Here is a 24,597-nt window from a genome sequence, read left to right as displayed (position 1 = left end):
TTCACTCTAGATCTCCCTGGTTCACCGAGGAGATCTCTTTAGTATGCAAGGTCTCTCAGGCAAAAGCCCAGGTAAAATTCTGGGTGACTTCTCAAAACGTTTACCCTCGAACCATCCATGGTAAACTCGTGGGCGTTCCCAGGAACTTTCGGGTGACACTGTAATGCGGAAGGCATCGCAGGTGAACCCCGGGGTGAAAAGCAAAGGGCAGTATACCAACAGCATCTCGCGAGCCATTTTGCACTTGCGCCATAACATATTTTTCCACTGCAGAAGAGCGAACGAGAGAATACTCACCGCGTGCTCGTTTTTTTGTGGGTGTTCCACATTTGATTCCCGCTGAATCTCCCGGGTGACTGGAATGCCAGTGAGTAAAAGGAGGCCTGTAAAATTTTTACATTACTACCATTTAGATTGAATCTCTCAACAACTTGCTGACAAAAAAGTGCACATTTCTATGCACGTTTAATATTACAATATGGCAGGCATGATCCCGTCCTTTCTTTGTCTAAAAAAAAAAGTCTAGCACCCTCGCTGGCTGAGACATCATGAGCAGCATCCAAATCTTCTCCGCGCAATTTCCATGTGAGTGACCACCGTCCACTCGTCCTTCTCCTCCTCGTAACGCTCCACCGAGCGCAGACCCTCCTCCCCATCATAGCCGCCGACGGCGAAGAGCCGATTGTGCACAACGGCCGCGCCCACTCCGCTGCGCGGATGCACGAGGGGCGTGACCTGGGTCCAGAGGTCAAGAGCTGGGTGGTACACCTCCACAGATGACAAGCTGATGGACAAGTATGAAACAGGAGCACATAATCAAAGACATGCTACAGAGATACTGTTTGCACAATATGCAGTTTCCAGCTTGTATAAATAATTCAGGTTTTGAGTTTTCAATTCATCTCTTGGCTATCTCTTGTGGTATATACAGATGTATAATAAACTGCTAAAAATATTGTAAAATGCATGCAAGAATATCGTCATTATTGATTTTAATACTGTATACAAGACTACCACAATGGAAAAGTAATATACTTACAGTGTAGAAAGAATCTGATTTTTAAAAGTGCAAGACCGTTGCCTTTTTGATTGCTCTGATATAGGAAGAAGATAAACCTATATTGCAGGGATGAAACAAACATACTCTTATGCAATTTTCCATTCCCAACACAGAATATGATTCTTGCAGAGAGAATGAGAAAAAGTTGATTTTGATCACAGAATTGTATGTCGAAGGACATTGGTCAACTAGACTCCCTCCACACTCTGTTACTACGGGCCCTCCAACATCTCTGCCATACAGTTGCCATTACTATTCTCCACTAACCTTCGGCTGTGCTCGCATCCTCCAATGACGTAAATCTTGTCCTTCAGGCACGCCGCGGCAGCCATGGATCGTGCGACGTGCATTGGTGACACAAATGTCCACATCTTCAGCTGCACATTAGATTAGTGGACAACACACATGATGCACATCATTTAAAAGAGGAATTCAAATTAGGCTACGCATAGAAAGCATTAGGCGTAACTCATGAAAGCATTGTCAGGGCCTCAAAATCAGATAGCTTCCATGAACAAATGATTAAGAACTAGAAATGTCGCTATGGCGACTGATGCCTCCGCCATAATGCATGATTCTCCCAATAGGCGTATAGTACAATGTCTTCACAATGTGTAATCCATGACAGTTTCACATAACTGGCAAAATATTGAAATGACAGGTCTGTCAGAAATGTCTTGATCTGGGTTTGCTATCATTTTTTTAAGAGTGCAGGTACACATATTTGGGGAATTGAGAATTTTTACTTGAATTCTGATGGACCTTTTTATTAGTTTAGGCATTGAGTAATTTCCAAGGTATGAAGAAAGAGTGTAATGATGGTACAAAATATATATATATACATTATACATATATATATTCTTTTTTTTTTTTTTTTGGGGGGGGGGGGATTGAAACCTGGCCTTTGACCCTAAACCTCTGACCTTTGACCTTCTGGCTGGAAATTTCCCGGAGAATCTCCATTAGGTAATGCATGTATTAAGTTTTGAAATTAATAATGCAAGCATTGCATATACTAGTATATGAGGGACATAATAAAATTTTGAGGAGTTGACCTTGACCTTTGACCCCCTGACTATTGACCCATGACCCCTAAATTCCCTAGATAATCCCTGCCAGTCAGTACATGCATATTTACCAAGTTCCACGAAGATACATTGAACCATTTGCGAGAAAAGTGATATTGCAACATTTTCACCTCACCTTTGACCTTTTGACCTTTGACCTTATGACATGAAACTCTCTCTGGAGAATCTTTACGCAGTAGTACATGTCCACTCCAAGTTTCAAGAAAATACCTTTGGGGCATTGCATAGATATGGGGGAAATTGCAACATTTGTAGCATTTGACCTTGACCTTTGACCTCTTGCCAATGTCACTAAAATCTACTCAACTAATTGTCCCATCATACATCATCCTTGGACCAAGTTTGATGAAAGCTGCTTCATCCAGTTTTGAGTTATCACGTAAACAGATAAATTTTAGGATTTGACCTTGATCTTTGACCTTTGACCTCTGTCCGATTTCACTGAAAAACTAATCAAGTAATTGTTTTATCATACATCATCCTCCAACAAAGTTTGGTGAAATTTGCTTGATGCAGTCTTGAGTTATCGCGTAAACGGATACAAGTTCATGATTTGACCTTGACCTTTGACCTTTGACCTTTAGCTGATTTCACCCAAAATCTAATCAAATAATTGCCCCATCATACTTCATACTTGGACCAAGTTTGGTAAAATTCCAGTAAATATTACTCAAGTTATCGCGTAAACGAAAGCGGACGGACGTACGTACGGACGGACGGACAACCCGAAAACATAATGCCTCCGGCACCACTTCGTGGCGGAGGCATAATAAGAGTAAATTTTCAGTATCCTGATCATCAGCCTCTCTACAATATCACTGGAAGGTATCATATTGACCCCTTGTCTCTGTTATATGGTAATGCAAGGCATATCCTGTTTCTGAAGGCAAGTGCTCAGAAGCAAGACAATCAAGTTCAATTTAGGAGGAGCCAACACATTTTCAAACATCATAGGTCCTCACCATTAAGCAGCTTCAATGCACAAACATTGAATACAACCCAATGCAATTTCTGTATGTCACCAAATTTAGTGTCACACTGTGACAAATACCTGACTAGCCTTGAACACTGATTAAAGGACATCATTCTGACAGGAATTTACTCACTCTCATCATAGGAAGGTCTTAAACTATCAAGACGTTGTAAAGCCTTCAATAGATTGTGACAGATTTCATGGGTCACTCATGCTCTGACCACAAATCAGTCAACACTGAACAGTTGTACCGTACCTGTTCAACCTCTTTTGAAATATTTTACTGAAAGTGCAAGGGAATCAGAGAACACTTTTATCTCATGGTGCATAGATCTTGTGAAACTCTCTTCGTTTTTGCTACAACACGCATTTCCCATAGACACTTGCCCGAGTATACTCGGGACCGTTCCTCAACAGGTAAAGGAGGTCATATAATACACCTACCGTGGGCTGATAGCGCTCCACTATCTTGAGGTCTGAGGTGCCGTCATAGCCGCCAATGACATACAGGTCTTCCCCGTGTGACACTGCAGTGGCCATGCTCCGTTGAGTCGCCATGTCTTTATTCCAATACCATAGAGTAGCAAAGAAGAGGAGAAAAAAAGTAAGAGCATAGATCTTCCCTTAAAAGGCACAGGTGTTTTTTGGGTGACAGATTCACTCTTAAAAAGATACTGACATTTTCATACACACTTTTGTTAGGTCCTCAAAAACAATTAAGAAAAAAATTATATGTAAAATCTAATTGGTATACATCCGTTTTCCTCACCAAGGGCATTCATCATGCTTGTATCAATCATGCTGAATATACATTTAAACTACACGCAAACAAACTTCAGGTATTAAGGAAACTCAACCAGTACACATATTTAAAGTGAAGTGTGGGTATAGAATATTTCATGTATAATACGGAGATGTACTCCTCGGGTGAGAATGAGAAGGGCGTTAAGTTGGCACAAAAGCCATATAGTGTTCGACGCACCTGAACGCCCTTCTCATTCTCACCAGACTTACTTTGCAGTACATACTTCACCTTTGATATACTTCCACTCGTTGAGGTTGGGATCGTACTGCTCCACCGACTTCACACTCCTCGACCCGTCATAGCCCCCACAGGCATACACCTGTCCCCCAACCTTTGCCACGGCGACGCTGCTCCTCGCAACTTTCATCTTGGCCACTTGCCGCCAGCTGTCCGTCTGCGGGTCGAAGCACTCCACGTCGCACAGTGGCGACGCATCGGCGCCACCGATGGCGTAGATGATGTTGTCCACCACGACCACACCCACTCCCCGCCTGGACTGCTTCATTGGTGGGAGGGGCGACCAGTTGTTGATGGCCGGCTGGTAGCACTCGGCACTGCAGAGGGTGTTTCTACTAGGGGATATTTCTCCACCTGGAAGATGGTAAAAAAATAACAACAATCAATAAGAATAACAGAATGTTCTCCTGTTTTACCAAAGGAGTACATCAAATATTGTCTTTCAATCCATAAAATGTTTGAACACCTTTAATTTCTTTTTAGCTTTGATCATTATTATCATGATTAAAACGTTCCCCATGTACAGTACTGTTTTCTTTGTTTTGTTACAGCTGTAATAAATGCATGCAGAGAATTGCCTGAAATCAACATTTTGCTAGTATGCTATTTGTTTGCTTTTATTTTTTTGGAATAATTTTGATGATTGTTTACCCCTGTGCTAGGGACGTTGGACAGTGAGTGCAACGGCAACACTGGTGTATACAGATTTCTGTGCCAATCACCACTAATGGCACACAAACCTGTTGAGGATGGGCTGATTTTACTACAACATGCATTTCTCAAAGACAACTGCCCGAGTTTAAGCCTACTCGGGACTCGTCCCGAGTGGGTTAAGTGTCAGACAGCATTGTGTTTTGAGATGGTAGGTCTGAGAGGCTTAAAGACCCGGTAGCATGTTGAGAGAAGGTTGGTCCAACTGAATCGATCTTCATGAACTGCATGTCCACCAGGGGAAATTTGAAAACCACTGATATAACGCACGCCTGCTAGAATAGAATTGCCTGTCAGCGAATATGTGCATTGAAGCATTACAACATTCAGCAGTAATGGTTGACTCCAGTCAAGATTTCTCAGTTGTGTGTGTACTTAATAACAAAGAAATCAGTGATAAAGCTGTAAACAATCTGTTACTGGGATTCCCAAATATTTCTGAGTCGGATCAGCCATCCCAATACATGGTATTCCCACACTTCTGGGTCTTTAGTACACTGTACATGTATGTTTGACTCCATCAATCACCAACTCAGTACACTTCACCATGCTCTATAAACTCTCCCTCAATGAGAAAAGAAATGGAGCTTTTAAATCTGGAGACTTCCTATACATACATGTACATGAGTATGTATGTAAATGTCGGGCTACAGATGTCCCGGCAACTGACTGGCTGTTTTATACGACAGTAGCTTTCACAACAAACGACTATCAATAATTGAACCAGTCAAATTAGGCTACACTTTATGACTTCTATTCATATTGTCATATCATAAATGTCAAAGAAGCAGTGCCAGGAGCTTTACTTTTCATTTCATTCTCTGCTTTATTGGTATGTGACATTTTGAATGCAAAAGAATAATATCAAGACAGATATTGCTCTGTCAGGGAATCTAGTGCACAAGGGTCTTATTGTATCTGCTGGCTGGGGGCAGGCCTTCTAACAAATGAAAACCAGTCCTAATATGTATATGATTACATTAAAAAGGTCCATTATTATTGGAACCTTGAATAATTGTCTGATAAGAATGGCGTACACTTGCCCATTGTGGGGCATCAATGGGGTCTGACTTCAACCAAGAATCTGTCAACTAAAGTTTGTTTTTCATTCCTCCTTTTTCTGAGCTGCATTTTTGTCTTTTTATTCAAACACCATAACAGTTCCAGGGTGTCTATTGTATACCTGTGTGATTTTCTAAAAATGAACCTTTACAGACCTTTTCCTTGGGAACCCCAACCCAAACAGATCCTGCTTGCAATTAAACGATGAATAATTGTGTTGGTATATCTTGTGTGTGTGTGTGTGTGTGTGTGTGTGTGTGTGTGCTCGATCTTTCTATAATGACCCTAATCTTTTTGGAATGTTTTTTGATTAGGCCTGTGTTGGAGGTTGATACACATGTACACAAGAAACAAGTACAGTTGAACCTCTCTTATCCGGCCTCCCTTTATCCGGATCTCTCTATTATACGGACGCAATCTCGCCGTGATTTTTTTTTTTTTTTTTTTTAATAATTACGGGAGGAAAGGGGGATTCCCAACTCCTTGAGAACTCCTACACAAACACACATTAATTACATATTACTTCCAGCATTAACATACACCTCTATTTTGGGGTCTGTTACTGAGTGTAACAATGAAAAGGTTGCAGTACACATTACTACATGTGGTACTACAATGGGCTACATCAGTAGGACCTACATGTGTATGTATCTGTACATGTATAAAGCATTGAGTCTCCCGTATCCGGTCAAATCCCTTATCCGGATGAGCCCCAGTCCCAACTTGTCCGGATACGAGAGGTTCAACTGTAATTCTATTTTCTTGTTTAATAGGATGGAACAAATATGCTCTGAAATGTCTTTACATTCTCAATATATGTTGATACAGGTATTATACCTGCCAAATACTAACAGCAATATTATCTTTCTTCTGATGGGAGTCAGACAATAATTTTGCAGCAAAGTTATCTTTAATCTTTAATACACTTCTGGATGTCTCATCATGGGCCTTACGAGCCTCCTCTACATTTGAACTGGGACTGTCTTTACTTGGTCTAGAAAAGAAAGTACTCAAAACTGATGAAATCATTTTAATAGTGATCAAACAGCATAGAGTCAAAGACTGGCAGTAAAGAGAAATCCACTCTTTTCCGTGAAAGTAGCGTACAGGTCATTTTGTTGATGTTGTTGTTCTTCTTCTTGTTGGACAAAAACTTGAAGAGGAATGGAAGAGTGGGAGTACAATGTATGCTGGACAGTGCAAGACTTTCATCATGGTCATTGTGCAGCTGATGTGAAGAATACTGTATGATACGTGGTATATTTACATTGTACTTCCGCCAAGGAAGGTTATGTTTTCATTGCCATTTGTTTGTTTGTTTGTGGGTGTGGGCAAAATAACTCAAAAAGTTACGAACGAATTTGAATGAAACTTACAGGAAAGGCTGAGAACGACACTTAAGGAACATATGATTAAATTTTGGTAGTGATCTGGGAATTTTTATGGATTTTATGAAGGATTTTTGATATTTTGGCAGGTAGGGTCAATGAACTTGGGAGTTCAAGCTGAACATTTTTTTGAGGTTTGCATGCTCTAGTTTCTGCTTGGGCGAGGTGCCGCAGAGCTGAAAGTTGATGAAGTAACAAAAACCTTATTTCTACATTGTGAATTAAATCGGGCAATTTTCAGCATGCAACTTATGGGTGAAATCACTGATCACTATGGAACAACAAAGATCAGTGGTAGAAATGAGCTGCTTGGCGGAGGTCTTTCTCTGAGCTCTCAGAGTGCTTCTCCAGTTTCTAGCGTTTCTATTTTTACAAACTCTGTGGGTCGACAGATATTTTCAAAAAGAACAGCTTGCAAAAATACTGCTTTCTGTATTTCATCTCCACGGTGGGGAAATATTAGCATACCTTTCATTTCACCACTATGACTCCCCATTACAAACTCAACTAATCATGATCCCACAAGCCCTAATTAATTTACAATTTTTCTTTTTTGCTTACGAATAATAAATGGGGTATAGTATACTGAATACGGATAATGTAAAAGGTACATAGAGTGACAAAATCTTGATGTACAAGGATGTAAATGCTATTAAATAGATCTCAATGCAAGTGATAGAGAAAATACCATTTCTCATTGATGTGCCTAATAAGGTTTTGAAGTTTAGCACTATTGATAAAACAATTTACCTGGTATATATGGTGGAATTCTTTTTCACCACAAAAATAGTACAATTGAGAAATCTATTTACAACATTTCACACTGAAGATACAAGATTCGACGTCATCAAAATCTCACAAGATACCCCGACTGATGTCAATAACCTACATGTAAGACCACGCAAACTGAATAAATTAGCTACACTTGCGTCAAATGAAAGTTAGAATATATGTCAATACTTCAAAGACTGATGTTCTGCCTAAAGATGCGACAACTTTCCAGGCTGACTGATGGCAATGATCTGCGCACAAACGGTCACTACGGCAACCGAACATGTTTCTATTCATCATGGGGGTGGGAGGATATTCCCACGTACCGGTGATCACCTTGCCATCAGCAGTAATAGGGTTATCCATCAGCCAAAGATTGCGCAGCAAATGAGGAAAGCAGTCTTCCTTTTTGAAACCTCTATCTCCCAGCCCCTCCCCCCCCCCCTCACCCCCATACTGTAATTCTCCTTTTCATCTGGCTTGACGTCCAGTCTAAGAGTAAAGTAATAGCCCACCAAATAGCACATACAACTGTAGTACATACCAGTGTTGTATGTTGTTGTTCTTGTTTTCGCATTGCCATTATTAGCTGACCAGAGTTCTCTATTTTCAGTGCTTTAAACACTTTCTAAACTATCGATTTGACCGTGATGAAACTAAATTCCCATTACCACTAAACCATCAATGTGAAGATTACAAACTGCAGTGGAAATAATTTACTGGATATGCCATTTTTAGGTTAAGTACACTGACCTTTGAACAACATCACTTCGGGTACAGTTAGTAATTGTCTCATTTTCACTCTTTTTACCAATGAATAAATCCACTGTAACTGAAGTTCCATCTGAAAATGCCATTTTGGTCACCATTCATTGACCTTTAATAGTGAAAAACTTGTGAAAAACCTGCTCAGCGCATCTCATTTCACATGATACCTGGGACAAGTATCCACAAAAGTTCAGAAAAACATTTTTTTAAATAATGATCATAAGCTCTGGGCTGGATGGTTGTACAAACTAAAAAATGTCCCCGCTCCCTATTGGGCAGAGGTATAAAAAGGAAATACAGTTCACATACAGTGTACATGTACTAGCTGGTTGTACCCGTATGCACCATGCAGCTACATGTACAATGGTCATGATGTGTGCTCCACTGCAAATATGAAATATGAAGATCTTCTGTCAGGCCTTGTTGAAATTGTAAACATGAATCTTTTAGTATTTATATAGCAAGTATTTCAATCCCCAGAACATAAACGCTATAAAAGTTCCAAGTACAAGTGTAATTTGACGAAAATGTGTCCAACAATCAGAAACACATCAGAGAAAGCAGTCCCTTGTAATGACCCCTATTTATCATGTCATCTGCTTTTAAACAGTCACTTTCACAGTTTGAGCCACTCTAGCAGAATTACCAATTCCAATACTGATATTCATTTTCTATCGCATTTGATTGGTATTGGAGATTTCTTGCACGGACAAAACACTTTAAAAGGGGATGGCTAGTAACCGATCAGTGGGAATCAGTGGGAATGCTGAGGGATGATTATTCCAATCCTTGTGGGATTCATTTAAGAGCACATTATCTACTGTTGAGTGAAAATTATTTGCTTCAGAACGGTCTCATAATTCAAGTAATGTGCAGATTAATGCCCCGTCACTGACCAGGCACGCTAACCTGGAAACATTAAACGGCACATTACTTGAATATGAGACCATTCTGAAGCAAATAATTTTCACACAACAGTAGATATATAATGTACTCTTAAATGAATCCCACAAGGATTGGAACAATCATCCTCCAGCATTCCCACTGATTCCCACTGATCAGTTACTAGCCATCCCCTTAAAGAAAAGGAACACCAAGGATGCCAACCCTAGCTTTACAGTATTTCTGGTTGAAAAACAGTAGTTTTACCTATCAGTGCAACAAACACATTAATAAAGTAATTAAAAAAAAAAAAACATATTTTCTTTTATTGAAATTATGCAGTATTTTTGGCAAGCAACAGCTCAAAATACTGCACAAAAAGTAACAGTAGTGCTGCAAAAATATGAATAAAGTAACAATAATGCTGCAAAAAAGACTAGCAATGTTACCCCCAAAAAAATATCAGTAATAATGAAAAAAATAAGTGACATAAACTGATGATGTAGAATTTGATATATCTGCTGGAAACTTGTAATGACTACAACAGACACTTGATGTTTCCCATAAATCACACCTAAATTTGACAACTCATAATTAGTTCTACAAGAAGACAATAAAGCGTGCAAGGAGACTTCCTCACCCTGGTGACAAGTCATGTGTAACTAAATGCAAGATACAACCAAGCCAGACAATGAGATTTCGGGGCCTAGTGACAGGTGAACAGGGGGTGGGGGAGTTGCGAGTCTTCTGTATGAAAATGAAACTGAAATTGTGCATGCATCATGTGAAATTTGTCCATTTATCATAAGCAATAATAGTCTTTGAAAAAGTCCTCTTTTTTTGTCTGAATTTAATACAAAATGAGCAGGCCATTTTTTGCCATTTACCCAATACAATGAATATTCAACATCAATGGAATTTTCTTGTTGTTGTTGTTTGAATCCTAACAAGGACCAATGGCTGCAATACGCTGACATACACAATGTATATTTCTCAAGCATTATATTTTGCAATTGAAAGCTGTATAAAGGCGAGTATGTGACTGGCAAAATTTACACTCAAGAACCACAACAAGAGATGATCCCAGGTGAAAATAAAGGGATGAGGTAATAATCAATAATACATGTACTTCTCTGCATTTACTGCATTGCAACAAGTGATCATGTACACTGTATGATGGACAAACCACAGGGAATAAACACCAGAAATATCGAAAGCATACCTGCCAACATTTCTAGATGAAATATCTTACTCGTGGATTGCAAAAATCTTTAAAATATTTTATATGCAAACTGAAGTTAAAAATCTTACTTTCGGTCAAATCTTCAGAAAATACACATGAAAGGTATATCTAAATATTTTTTAAAAATCTGATTTCTCTGACAGAAAATCTGATTTTGCTATTTTTAACGTAAAAAATCTTACTGAATCTGATAAAATCTTACTAGTTGGCAAGTATGCGAAAGGTTGTCTATCAACTTCTCTAATAATCTGTGTGTTTAATCTGTGTATGAGGGTGTCAGACTAAAATTGGACTTTTAATCAGAATGAAGTTAGACCTCACAAACAGGACGTACCCAGGGGAAATGCAATGCCATAGATCTGGTCCAGCCTAAAGAGTACAATCACATGCATTATACAATGCACATGTACATAAAAGGAATGAGTAAAAAAAAAAAAAAAAAAAAAAAAAAAAAAAATCACTTGAGACATTCAGGACTTCAGATCAATCACTAGATAAAAGTATGGCTGATTCCTTTACAATGATGACAGTATATAAATTTACATAAAACTATTATACAAGCAAACAAGCAAATGAAAAGCAAACAAACAAACAAACAAATGAACAAATGTACAAAGTGTACATCAGTAGTTAAACAGTATTTTTATTGCAAGATGACTTATAGATCATGAGAAGCTTTCTGAAGTGTGCATGTGACTCCACTTTTTAAACTACACAACAGAGAGAATTGCATTGTAGCTTTAATGCTTATTTTACAAGTCAAGAAGAGAAAGGTCTCACCAACAACGTAGATGAACTGCGCCCGGCTGCAGGAGTGTCGCGGCACAGTCCGCATGCTGACCTCCCAGTGCAGCCCGGGGTAGAACTTGCTGCCGTGGTAACGGCGCGCTTCGTCTACAAATTTCCGGAATCTCTCCTCCTCCATCAGCACCTCCTCCTCGATGACGCGGGAGTTGAGGAACTCCCAGGCAAGGAGCGGCAGGCGCACGTGCTCGAAGATGTCAGCGATGTGGGTGCGGCGGGCAGCGAGGTCGTGCCGCAGCCAGCACATGACAGCAAGGTAAACCTCTTCCTCTTTGGCAATGTTGAGGCTGTCCTTCTCAATCAGGGTAATGAGGTCTGCAAGAAATATTGGGCAGAAATTTAAAAAAAAAATGTAAATTTTTGTAATGGAGTAATAAGTTACTGAAAATTAGGGCAAGTGGAGCAGTTTTTGGGTTTGTTTGTTTGTTGTTGTTTTTTTTTTTTTTTTGGGGGGGGGGGGGTGGTTGCTTTCATTTTTGTCAACTGTATATTGAAATGTTGTTGGTTTATACTTTGTCCGCAATACAAATTGTACTTCACCATAATACATAACTAATGCTGAACTTTCGGGTGAACACTGAACAGAGTTTTAGGCCCAACTTTACCTGTGACATTCACACTGCATGACACCATGTTGAAGTATGAAACTCACTTATTTCATTCATGTTAATAATCCCATGGTAAAGCACATTTGAATGTGTAATGTTTATGGAAAATGGGCTATACAAATGTATTATTATTATTATTATCATCATCATCATCATCATCATCATCATCATCATCATTATTATTATTATTATTATTATCATTATTATTATCATTATTACATAGCTACACTTGTACCAGGTGGTTTTAGCTCCCGGCACTAGCACATAGCATAGCTACAGTAGCCAGCTGGATAGAGCATGCCTGTGCTACACTTGTATGCACCATGGGTTTAATCGAGCAAGATATGCTTCAATACATGCATGGACTGTCTTTCAGTTAGTAAAGGGGCATTGGGCATCCTCATAAACCAACAAAGTTTTAAAATATCAAAACTCTTTCCAAGTAGTGTCAGCAACACTTCTGAGTTTTCTCATCAGCAAATTCGATCACGAAGGCAGAATGATCATGCACGATATCAATAGCAATGAAAAAAAAAATAGCAACATAGGGTCAGGAATATTTTTAGGGTAGAGCAGGTTACACCAATACAACCAATTTTTTTGGGTTCGGAGGGAAGGGGGGGGGGGCATCTGAGGGTCAGTGAGGGAAGTGTGTAGGTTGAACTCATAAAACTGTCTCTTATTCTATCAGATACAAGTAAAAAATAACAGGAAGTCCTTGGGACCATGACACCCTGTTTTATCATTATATCAGTGATTTTATGCCACTTGTCAAACAACAAGTAAACAGAATAATTTTGCTCCATTGAGAAGTTTGTTCTAAATATGACCTCAAGCATTCATGTATTGTACCTTTAATAACTTTCAGTACAAAATAAGCGAGGGGATTAAATTTAACATAAACAAATATTGTAGGCTGCTGGATTTAAAATACAGTATGTCAGATGACAAGAATTTATAACTACACTATAAAAACGTATTACAGCTTGACTACAGATATCTTATCACACAAGGCACATAGTGGAGAACTATAGATGCCACTGTCAATTCTCAACGTAAATTTTAATTTAGTGTACTTTCATAGCTTTACTATGGCTTTAAACATGTTGTTGGAATATTCTGAGCTGTGGTCTTCTGGCAAAGGAAATACCTAAGGAAGTGACCATTTAAAACCATCAAATAAGCAACCCCATTTTATTTGCATTTTATAAGTGACTTGAGCGAATTTATTACTATTGTTGGAAAACTTCCTCGTATGAAACTTTAATACTATTTAAATAAAATTTTCTTGTTGACATATTTTTCACTAATTCTGTTTTTTCACTACGTGGTGGTTCTCACAGCCCCCTTTCATACAGAACAATATACTGTAGACTAGGTTACACAATTTTGTGACTTATAAAGACTGTTTTACCTTTACTACTGAGCTGTAAAAATTCCTCATGGGCAACAACTTTTGTGAAATTCTGCTGCACAAACGCATCGGCAGCTTCCTTTAGATCAAAGCATCCATGGAGGACGGCAAAGTTTCTGATCCCGAGACAGTTTGTTGGATGCAGCTGGGTCTTCAGGAACTCACAACAGAGATTAATGACAGGTTCAATCTGCAAGACGCTGGCGTTGCTCAAGACGCTCTGAACATTGTCCTCGTCGATGTCGATGGTGGCGCGGTAGGCGAAGTTCACGATGGCCTCCACGGCATCGCCGTTCATGCCCCGCAGCGTCACGACTTCCGCGGTGGACTCGCGCAGCTTGCTGGTGAACATGGCGTGGAAGTACGGGCTGAAGGCCGACAGGACCAAGCGGTGGGCCGGGATGAGCTTGTCCTCCACAGACAGGGTAACATCGCAGAGCTGCTGCTGCTCGTGCATGCTGTGCATGAGCGCGAGAACAGCCACGGCGTGGCGCTGCTGCATGAGGACGGTCTCGTCATCCTCACTACTGCTGACCGCTTGATCCTGGATGCGTGACCTCTTTGTGGACGCTGTCCCTGGACCTGGGTCCAGCCTTACACTTCCTGGTGTCTCACCTAAATCCATGTATATGCCTTCTGCCCTTAGTTGGTCTGGTACAAATGGGATGCCTCATCTAATCTGGTAAGAAATCAGGCAAGTGTGAAACCTTTTCAATAAAGCTCAAAGCATTATTGTATGCATGTAAATTAAAAAACAACAACAACAACAACAACAACAACAACAACAACCAAGAGGCAGATTGTCACAAATGGTATCTCTGGTGACACTCACATGTTCTTTTTTAAATAAAAAAGAAAAAAAAATCAGTACATCAGTACAATTATCTTGACTAATCAGTAACTGTTGCTTACTTCCTTGTAGTTGTCACTCAGTTAAAGGGACTGTACAGTACTGGTTGAGGTTGGGATTTTAAACATTCCTAAGCGAGATAATGAGAAACCTCTTATGAAATTTGATAGAGCATGTAATTTTAAGAAGCATTCAACATTTATTTGATGAAAATTGGTTTTGAAATGGCCGAGATATCGAAAAAAATGACAAAAATAAAAGGCGACAGGCCACAACTTTTAATTAGGATCTCTTTGTTTCACCTTGTTTTTGGATATCTTGGCCATTTCAAAACCGATTTTCATCAAATAAACTTTTGATACCCTTTAGAATTGCATGCTCTTTGACACTCATAGAGTGATTTCTGAATATCTCGCAAAACGTTAAAAGCTAAATCTTCACCTCGACCAGAACTGTACACACCCTTTAATATAGCATGTTATAAAATGGGCTTACGAATCTCTATAATCTGAGTAGCCATGCATTCATTTTCACTGATCCGCATGCATGGCCATGCATGCATCCAGTGAGATCCAAAGCATTACTCAAGCCTTCCATCGTGTTGTAGACCTGTGTACTGGACGCATGATGGGGAAAATGGCTGAATTTCATTCATTTACGGGCCCATTTTATAAAACAAATGATGCACAGGCCTACTATGTATTTTCTGGATTGGTGAAAATTGGATGCTCTCATTTATCTTTGGAAACAGCTTAAATTCTATTATAAAATGGGTTCAAGAATGTAGCCAATTGGAAGCGCTGAAATGAGTCATGTGTGCGTGCATTAATTTCTTCAGGTATGCACTAAGAAGAGTTTCTCTTCCACCTCCCTGGCCTGATGTACGTCACAATGTTTACACTAGCAGTGCGCACTCAATCAGTTGTTACAAGTGCGTCACGCGCTACTATACGCGCTGTCAATCCTGTAAACAACTTCTAGTTCGGGCCGCGGGCTGCCACAACAGCCGGCGGCCTTTCTTGTGCATAACAGTACGTGGCGTACATATACTCTTATACGTACGTACAGTACTTATGTGCGGGATTTCCGAGTACGACGTGCGTAAATGTTTGGGACGAACATCTTCGGACATCTTGACTTTTGAGCGAGTGCTACATGTAGCTGACTGGTATTGTCCCACAAAGGTACGTGAATAATGCTGTTAGTTTTCGACCCATTTTATAAAACAAATGATGCACAGGATTATTTCGTGGCGTTAGTGAAGGTGAGGCGCTCTCTCGAGTATTGACAACGGTTGCAAACATGCACTCGGCTGCGCCTCGTGCATGTCGCACCATTGTCAATACTCTCGAGCGCGCCGCACCTTCACTATAAACACACTCTATCCTGTGCATCATTTGTATACTATAGTATCCCTGTGCTTGTGGGATTAAACAGTGATTCATTTTGAATTTTCATTATCTGCTGTTTGATACCAAACCACTTTTCTTTGAAAGGGTCAAATTATTGTTCACCACAACTATTCTGCCCTACTTTGGCAAAAGGAAGCAAGTGACAAATTGTACATTGTCTCATTTACTTGACTTTTCTGTATTATAAACTATAGAAATCTAACTTCAGTTTTAGCTGTTCTGCAGCTGTACATGGGATGGTTTCACTGCTTCCATAATATTCTCTGATTTGTTCTCAAACCCAGCTAAGCTACAGTACAACTTGAAAGGGATGGCTAGTAACTGATCAGTGGGAATCAGTGGGAATGCTGGGGGATGATTGTTCCAATCCTTGTGGGATTCATTAAGAGTGCATTATCTATCTATTGTTGTGTGAAAATTATTTGCTTTAGAATGGTCTCATAGTCAAGTAATGTGCAGCTTAATTAATGTTTCCAGGTTAGCATGCCTGTACAGTGACGGGGGCATTAAACTGCACATTACTTGAATACGAGACCATTCTGAAGCAAATAATTTTCACACAATAGATATGTAATGTTATGTACTCTTAAATGAATCCCACAAGGATTGGAACAATCATCCCCCAGCATTCCCACTGATTCCCACTGATTAGTTATTTAAGAGAGCCCGGTTTTATCGATAGCCAAATCACTAGAAACCGCCAACAATGTACTTAGGTTCTATACTACAAGTGATCATGTTTGTTATCCCGATTGATAAATTAAATTCAAAAAATTTTTATATAGTTTGTACATCTTTCATTGTTTACAAAATATAAACATTCTCGATAACTCTGGTCACAGAGGTTAGTTGACCGACAAGATCCAAGTACATCCGCGAAAAACTTCTCATTTGGTAATATACCATACAGTTTATGTCATTAATACTAAACAGTTAACGTTTAATAAGCCTAAAATTTTACAGTAGCTAGTAACCCGACCAGAACTCGCGACTTACACTTGTATACAGCAGAGACTCCAACTCTCCCGTTTTCGACGGGAGATCTCCCGCCGAAAACCAATTTTTGCAAAATCTCCCGTTCTCCCGATTGAGATTTAATTTCTCCCGCCCTGGCTCTGTGTCTCCCGTTGGAAAGGATTTCTCACTTATTGCTATTGTATGTTGAAAAAATAAGCCTTCAATAGCACCAGAGAGCATCTAGAACCCTAGGAACTTCTCGCTTCGCACACATCAACTTGGTGTCTCCCGTTTGCTAGGGGTTTCAGGCGGGAGAATCTCCAGATCAGTACAACACCGAAGGTGCTTTGGGTTGGAGTCTCTGATACAGCGACAGGGCTGTGTATATAGTTAGGCCTACAGTAGTACTGTAAGGGTAAATGTAAGTGTAGAATCTGTAGTAGTAATATGACATTTGCTGGGTCAGTTTTTGAAAAACTGACCCAGCAAATGTCATTACTATAAATGAGAATTTTTTCGCGGAATTAGACATACTTGTCGGTCAAAGACGTTAGGAGCGGAGAAGCCGAATGAGCTATATTAGTAGGACTATGAGCAACAGCTTATGAACAGTAAAGCTCCAGCTAACACTGTAAGTAGCAGCTCCGCGCCGAAACGTCCGACTTGTGGAGCGGAGGCCGCCCGCCCCGCCCCGCTCGCGCTCCATCATTACCGTGCTACCTAAAAATCACGTTCGGTTCCGGGAATGGTTATATAACTACTACACTAGAAGGCCACGGGCTAAAAAACAAGTCAAAAATCTTGCCTACTACGATTTGCAACTTAAGAAGAAAAATAACAATTTCTACTTACCAGCTATGCTGAAGTTAAGGTGATTTCCAGCACCCAAGCGGTCTTCCTCTCGCTATGGACACAAACGTGGTCGTAAAAACTACGTGTGTAGTGTTGACAGTGCAATTACGTCGCGCTATCATCCCAGCGAGCGTAGAGTATCGGTACATACGGGGTACACTTTGTACGTCGGTCGTTAGCTGTACAGAAGTGTCCGTGCGATGTAAAACGTGTATGGTAACCACCTCCGTCCCTGGTGTACCGCATCCGCTCTCAGCTACCGTAGCTCTGTCAAAGATCATGCCTATGGAACGATTGTTGCGCAACGCAAATGCATACCGTAATGTCGACTTGCGTTGATTTTTGATACAACTGTACTCGACGTCACATTCCATGCGTGACCATAAGGATATCAAAATATGTGCTAATGTAGCATACATTGTATATAGTTTTATAACAATTTTTCTACCTTTCTTCAGATTACTTGAACATGTCCCCAAGAAACTCCCAAACGAAGATTTTGCCCGTGACATTATCTGTCAACCATTGATCAGTCTTTAGAAGGTGTACAATATCTTTGTTAATCGTATTTGTACTAAATCAGTGCTTGAAAGATATACTCTTGGCTTATAAGTTTGTTTGTTTTTTCCTGCGCATGTATCCAAGTAATCCAAATAAATATTGTAAGAAAAATTATTTGAAATACCGGTAATCATTATTATATGGTACATATACAGGGCTGCCAACACTGGAAACTAGTTGAGAGTGAGACTCCCATAGGCCAATGCTATAATTTAGGAGTAAAAATGAGTGAGATCAATAGAAATGCATGCAAATGAAATAAAGTTTTAGAGTGAGAAAGGACCAAAATGTGTGAGTCTCACGCTCAATACGTGAGAGTTGGCAGCCCTGCATATAGACATTCATTCTTTTTGTCAAATGTGATGATCTGGGTATTACAACTACAGTTTTTTATTCATCAGTTTACATCAGACATGCATTTGCATCATACCTTCTTTAAAGATAATAGTTGTTATTGTTTTTATATGTGGAAATACCTTGGAGTGAGTATAGTAGTTGAATCTCAAGCACAGAAAAGTAACACAACAACAACAAAACAATGATTTATTGTAATTTTATTAAAGCTAAATCATCCTATTAAATAACCAAGTGTTTCATTTCGTTTCAGAGTTGACTTTTATCATTTTTTTTCAGGGGGAGGGGGTAGGCCTAACAGTGTGTGCATTTTCTGTTGAATTGAAATTAATTGAATTGAAATTTAACTGAACTGTTGACTGCTAAGGAAGCAATACATTATGCCTGTAGTAAACCCATTCAGAGTTAGGCTATTAGCATGTGCACATTGGTAAAATCACCTTTTTATTTCCTCAGTTGGTTTTTATAGCCACTTCACATGTTTCCAAAATGACATAATACATATAGGCTTATCCAATGTAACAATTTTTATCTCTGACCAGGTGACCAGAGTAGCCCATTATTAAACTACATGTGATAACACACTTGGGAAAACATGAATTTCATCATTTTAAATTGAATGTACAGTTGTATAAACAATCTTTTTCAATTGATTAAGTACCCCTTTGCTGTTTTTTTTTTTTTTTTTTGTGTGTGTGTGTGCATTTGTGTTTGATTCACAATTCTACTTCCCAGAAAGGAAAATGATTAAAATGAAAACAAAGGTATGCCAAAATTGCTTGATAGTGGATGCACAAGTTCAGCCCTTCATCGGACATGATGGCTCATTCAAGTGCAGCATTTGATTACCAATGAACAAAGTAATTTATTTGTTTGTTTGTTGTTGTTGTTGGTTTTTTTTTTTTTGGGGGGGGGGGGGGAAGAGTGAGGGATGAGCATCAAATGTAATTAATGCACACAGTCTCTAGTGTAAACAATTCTTAGTGATTCCTGTCTGCTCAACAGTTACTGCATTCATATTCACACTAAATTACTGATGGTCTATATCCTGTACATGAAAAATACACAAGATCAGAAAATATAGCACAAGTGCTGCCTTCCATATACAAAAATTAAAGGAACCCGCTGCCAAGTTCATAATGAAGTCATGAAGTGTAGCAGTCTCCTTTTAATATTCAGCGATGATGACATGGAAGCTTTAGAAATTCATAACTTTTGAATCTACGCACTGTCTGATTTTCCTTCAACTTTCATTGATGTATTCTACAAATATTGCTGCTTTCATTCACTTATATTTGGGCTTTGGTTTCCTTCAAAGACACAGTCACGGTGGAACTGAAGACTACAGCAAGTCCATGCCATTGCATTGTAAATGTATTGGAAACCATTTTGTCAGAAATACTTTAATAGCACAAAGTGAAATGCACAATGCTGTACAGTCACAAATGTTTGCAATGTTCGTGATTCCAAACAAACTGAACTGTCAATGAAAATACAGAAGTAAAACAATTGGAACCTGGTAAATAATTCTTCTCACAAACGTGCTGTATCTGGTTTGTATTTATTGCCAATTTCTGTGGGTCTTCACTGGGGTCTACATCAATCATCCTTTTCAAATGCCTTCAAAACATTCAGCATGGTTCATTCCCATAATCTTTTGACAGTTGGAATACACTTCACCAGTGTTTCTCTATGACTACTGCATAACCAACCATATATAAGTTGATTGCCATAGCACAAACTAATGTACTGCTTAAACTAATCAATCTACAACATGACTACACAAGAATTTGAATTTTCCTTATCTATAATGACTTCAGGAACTTACAGGTATACACAAACATGCAGATTGTAGCAGTAAATGCATTCTAAATGTTAAGACCTAACAATTAAATCATGTTGCAAGCACTATGTTCATCTAATCTGGTCCAAAATTCATGCATAGCAAATGATAAATCTAGTTAAAGTATGATGGTTAGCATATATACAAGTAGGCTTACATTTAACTGTTCACCCAAACATAATGTCTGAGGGGGAACAAAAATTGTAGCAAGCATTGCACATACAACCTGAACAAACATGATACCAAACACAAATATTCTTACAATACAGTTACACACACAAAAATGTTGACTTTACAAGTAGACTACACAAGGTTAAAAACATTGTTTATGCTTTTATATCTTACTTAAACACTCTTGTTGGATGAAAAATAAAACTCAGCATAGTGCATCCATGAGAAACCAATCACTGTCATCTCCGCATTTCAAAATATCCGAAATTCATAATCAAAACACAGTATTAATTTATTATCAGAAAGTGCAGATTACAAATATGACACACTGTGCGATCTGTTTATAGATGCGAATGTCAAATGATGAAAAATGATATTTATGATGAATTTCTGAAAAAGGGACAATCTCTTTTGCAAAGCAATCACATCGTTCTCATACAAGTCTGATTGTATTATATAAACTTTTACATTCTGTACACATCTGTATTGTGGTCCTAAATGTGCAACCTTGTCTGACAAGCAGTGGAAGGCATAGTAACTTGTCAATCATTTACCAAACATGAAAACATTTTGAACACTTTTCTTATCTTGGCAAAGCTTGCTGCAATGACACAAGAATGACACCATATCCCAAATTCCTCACAAAGAATAAGTGTGGGAAACTCTGTCTACAGCAGAGTTGAAAATGACCACTGCTGTTTTAAATACTAAAATGAACAAACTCAGTTTATTAACCTTCCCCTTCAATCAAAAACTTGAAGAATGGCTTGGAATACCTTTGTTGATTTAGCAAATAATCACTGAATTCTTCTATGCATAGTGCATGAACACTTTGTACATGGATATTTAAACTGTAGACATAATCATTACACACTGTAATATCAAACTATTTTGGTTTAGGCATGTGATTTCACTGAGGTTTCCTCCCAACCCCAAAAGCAGCATGTTTCAGCCACCTTCAATAGCCCTACATCAGTAACAGTCATTCACTTACCCATTGCAATGTCTTCATACAACGGGTATCAATTTTCAGGCGATGCTCCTGATCGCACACGCCCGAAAAATATACCACATGGCATTTTCTTCTAGAAACATAGAAACCGACAGTATAAGAAGTCTTCAGCCTTTTATTCGGCATCGCTGAGAAATTTCTGTTCTCATGCACAATATGAAGTCAAGGTGATAAAAAGTGTTTGCCTTCATTTTCTTTCGCACTGAGAAAAAGAGAGAGGCTATTGCTGGCAAACCATTTTGGGTCTTTGCACATATTTTTGCAGTTCATGTTCATGTTACGAAATATTCAGTATTGTACGTCACTTTGTGCAGCACTAACTACAGGTACACGGCAGCAGTGCCTGCAAATATTAGACATACATGCAAAGCAAGTCTATCCTCACAATACGACGCTTCACTATTATTTGGAACAAGCCCCATTCCTAAAAATGAATTAAAAGAATAAAAAACAACAAATAAATTCACATTTTTTTTTTCTACCAGTGGCTCGCACTGTCACAGCCTCTTAAACTTCTTCCTTACAAGATTATGATATTTCCATAGACTTTGTGCAGAAAACACTACATTCCTAAAAGCAGTGGGTAAGATTCCTTTGGACAGCCATAGAAAATTTGTTCTCCAATATAAACCAAGTATGAACCCATCTTCAAAAACTTTACCAGACCCTGTGTAGCACCAGCTAATGGCATTGCCTATAATAGCATCATAAATATTCTGGCTTTCTCGGTTATCTAGCTTTGTTTTCATACTGACCTTCATTGAGGATTGCATGGGTAATCTTGATAATGATAATGAACTTCTAGCAACTCTCTTGGAAAAACAAAAAAGATATGAGAGGAAACATAGCACATATATCATAAAAGTACTGTGGAAGGGAAATATAAAAGGAGGGGAACACACATAAAGTCTTGGAATCACACAGCATAATAGAAGTTCTTCTTTTGGTAATCCTCTCTTTAGTCTTCTTTTGGTTCACAGCATGCATGTACTAAACACAAAGCCCATAAACAATATGAGACTATATCTACACACAGACAAAAAACAACAACAAACAATTAACAACAAAACAAATCAAAACAAAAACATACAAGTACAATGACACTTGTAACAATTACATAAGCCCCACCTTACCTAACATCTTTACACCAATGCATCCAATGTGTTGGGAAAATGCCAGCACTAGTAAATTTGCATAAATGAGCATGCCTATTGTTTCATACTGCTTTTGCCATGCTCTTTTAGCTGATTTTACCAATACTGAACTTGTAATAGCATTTGTAATGTTTGTGCCATCATGCACAAATCTATACTTCTCTACTCTCATTTTTGCTTTGGTTAGTGTTGTTGTGCTCCTCTATGAAGCATGGTCTCACAATGAAAATTCCTCCTGAGAGAATTTTCTCTGTCAAAACATTTGCAACCTTTCAGGCACCCCAATTTTTTTATAAGAACATATTCAGTCAAGTAGCATAAGATTAAACGATGGAAAACATACAAAATCAGCACAAGTGATTGTCTTGGCTATTACTCCATTACCAACGCTACCAAACTTGCTCATTGGGAGAGCTGAACTTCTACTCCGGGAGAAATCAGCACCAACATTTCAACCATTAGGATTTGACAACATGAACAATATATGGATCTCGTGCAGCAACATTTGCCCATCAATCTCGGTTATGCAGGTGCTCTATCTCCCACAGATGAATACTGTATGAGCTGAAATTTTCGCGGTGGTTTTATTTTCGCGAATTTCGCGAATCACCTTTGAACCACAAAAATAACAACACGCGAAAATAACTAAGTTCAGTTAGACCCTCGCAACCGCGAAATTACAACATGCGAAAATGTCCTACAAGTAGCAATTCGCGAAACTATCTGTACGTGAAAATTTCAGCTCGTACAGCAGATAATCCTAAATATTGTAATATTCCAAACAAAGAATACCAAATCTGGCAACATATGGTGCCAGATCAGATCAATTCTTGATTGAAAACTGAAATGTAACTATAGCAATGCTGCACACTGGCATTGGTCCGACGGTCCCTGACCAGTAAAAATCACTGTCAGACCGGTAATTTTTTCAGGAATGGACCAGTGAAAAATGTAGGAAGTGGGTATCTACTGGTCCGACAGACAGGCTGGACCAGTAGAAAAAATGAGTTCGTGTGCAGCCCTGACTATAGTATTAATAGAAATTCAGAACATGAATGTACAAACATTTCTGAATAACCAATGACAGAAATACAGCACTCACAATACTTTAAAAAAAAAAATGTAAGAAAGGTGTTTCAAGAAAAGTTTTTGTTTGCATACAAATCAAGAATGTGAAACTGCATAATAAGAAACATAACTTTGTGACAAAGTTGGAAAGGCATACCTTGTGAAAAGAATTGATACTGTGTATGTTCAAAGGCAAAACATGGCACCATCAGGGGGCAAGGAGGACAGAAACATTTTCGAGGAAGACCTCATCAGCAAAGAGCATGAAGAGTGATTAAGCAAAGGCCTCACTGTGACTAATCCTTGTTACATCAGAAGACCTCCATAATGATGTAATTAATTTCCTAAAACTCCTCATGTCAACTGAAAACAGGAATGACTGAAGTTGGACTGAAGATTTCTGTTTTCATTAAGTCGACTTTCATCAGAAAAAAAAACAAACAACAAACAAACAAACTCACTTCCCTTTCACATCAGTTCCACATCAGTAAAATTGTATACGAGAACGTCACTTCTCTCTGCTAACAACTTTTACTAGAATTAATCCTT

The 24,597-nt window shown here is 38.8% G+C and overlaps 1 protein-coding gene across 1 annotated transcript; it reads right to left on the bottom strand.

Annotated features, from left to right (window-relative positions):
- Positions 1–523: 523 nt before the first annotated feature.
- Positions 524–14,439, bottom strand: LOC140243905 (kelch-like protein 18). Its single transcript, XM_072323574.1, has 6 exons — positions 13,815–14,439; positions 11,769–12,107; positions 4,155–4,517; positions 3,566–3,681; positions 1,328–1,437; positions 524–784 (listed from the first exon to the last, which is right to left on the bottom strand). Exons 1-6 carry the CDS (start codon positions 14,437–14,439, stop codon positions 547–549), a joined length of 1,791 nt encoding a protein of 596 aa, XP_072179675.1. The 3' UTR covers positions 524–546.
- Positions 14,440–24,597: the final 10,158 nt, after the last annotated feature.

The sequence above is a fragment of the Diadema setosum genome, chromosome 20 (genome assembly GCF_964275005.1).
Source record: "Diadema setosum chromosome 20, eeDiaSeto1, whole genome shotgun sequence".
Lineage (NCBI taxonomy): Eukaryota > Metazoa > Echinodermata > Echinoidea > Diadematoida > Diadematidae > Diadema > Diadema setosum.
The sequence above is the reverse complement of the archived record's forward strand: the minus strand, read 5'-3'. Positions and strand labels throughout refer to the sequence as shown.

Bases quoted from the DNA above. Each gene is read 5' to 3' on its own strand.
- LOC140243905 (XM_072323574.1), bottom strand. From the start codon at position 14,439: ATGGATTTAGGTGAGACACCAGGAAGTGTAAGGCTGGACCCAGGTCCA. The intron at 1,438-3,565 runs GTAGGTGTATTA...TCTAATGTGCAG, and splicing joins TGGAGCGCTATCAGCCCACG to CTGAAGATGTGGACATTTGT. The intron at 785-1,327 runs GTTAGTGGAGAA...CTTGTCCATCAG, and splicing joins GGATGCGAGCACAGCCGAAG to CTTGTCATCTGTGGAGGTGT.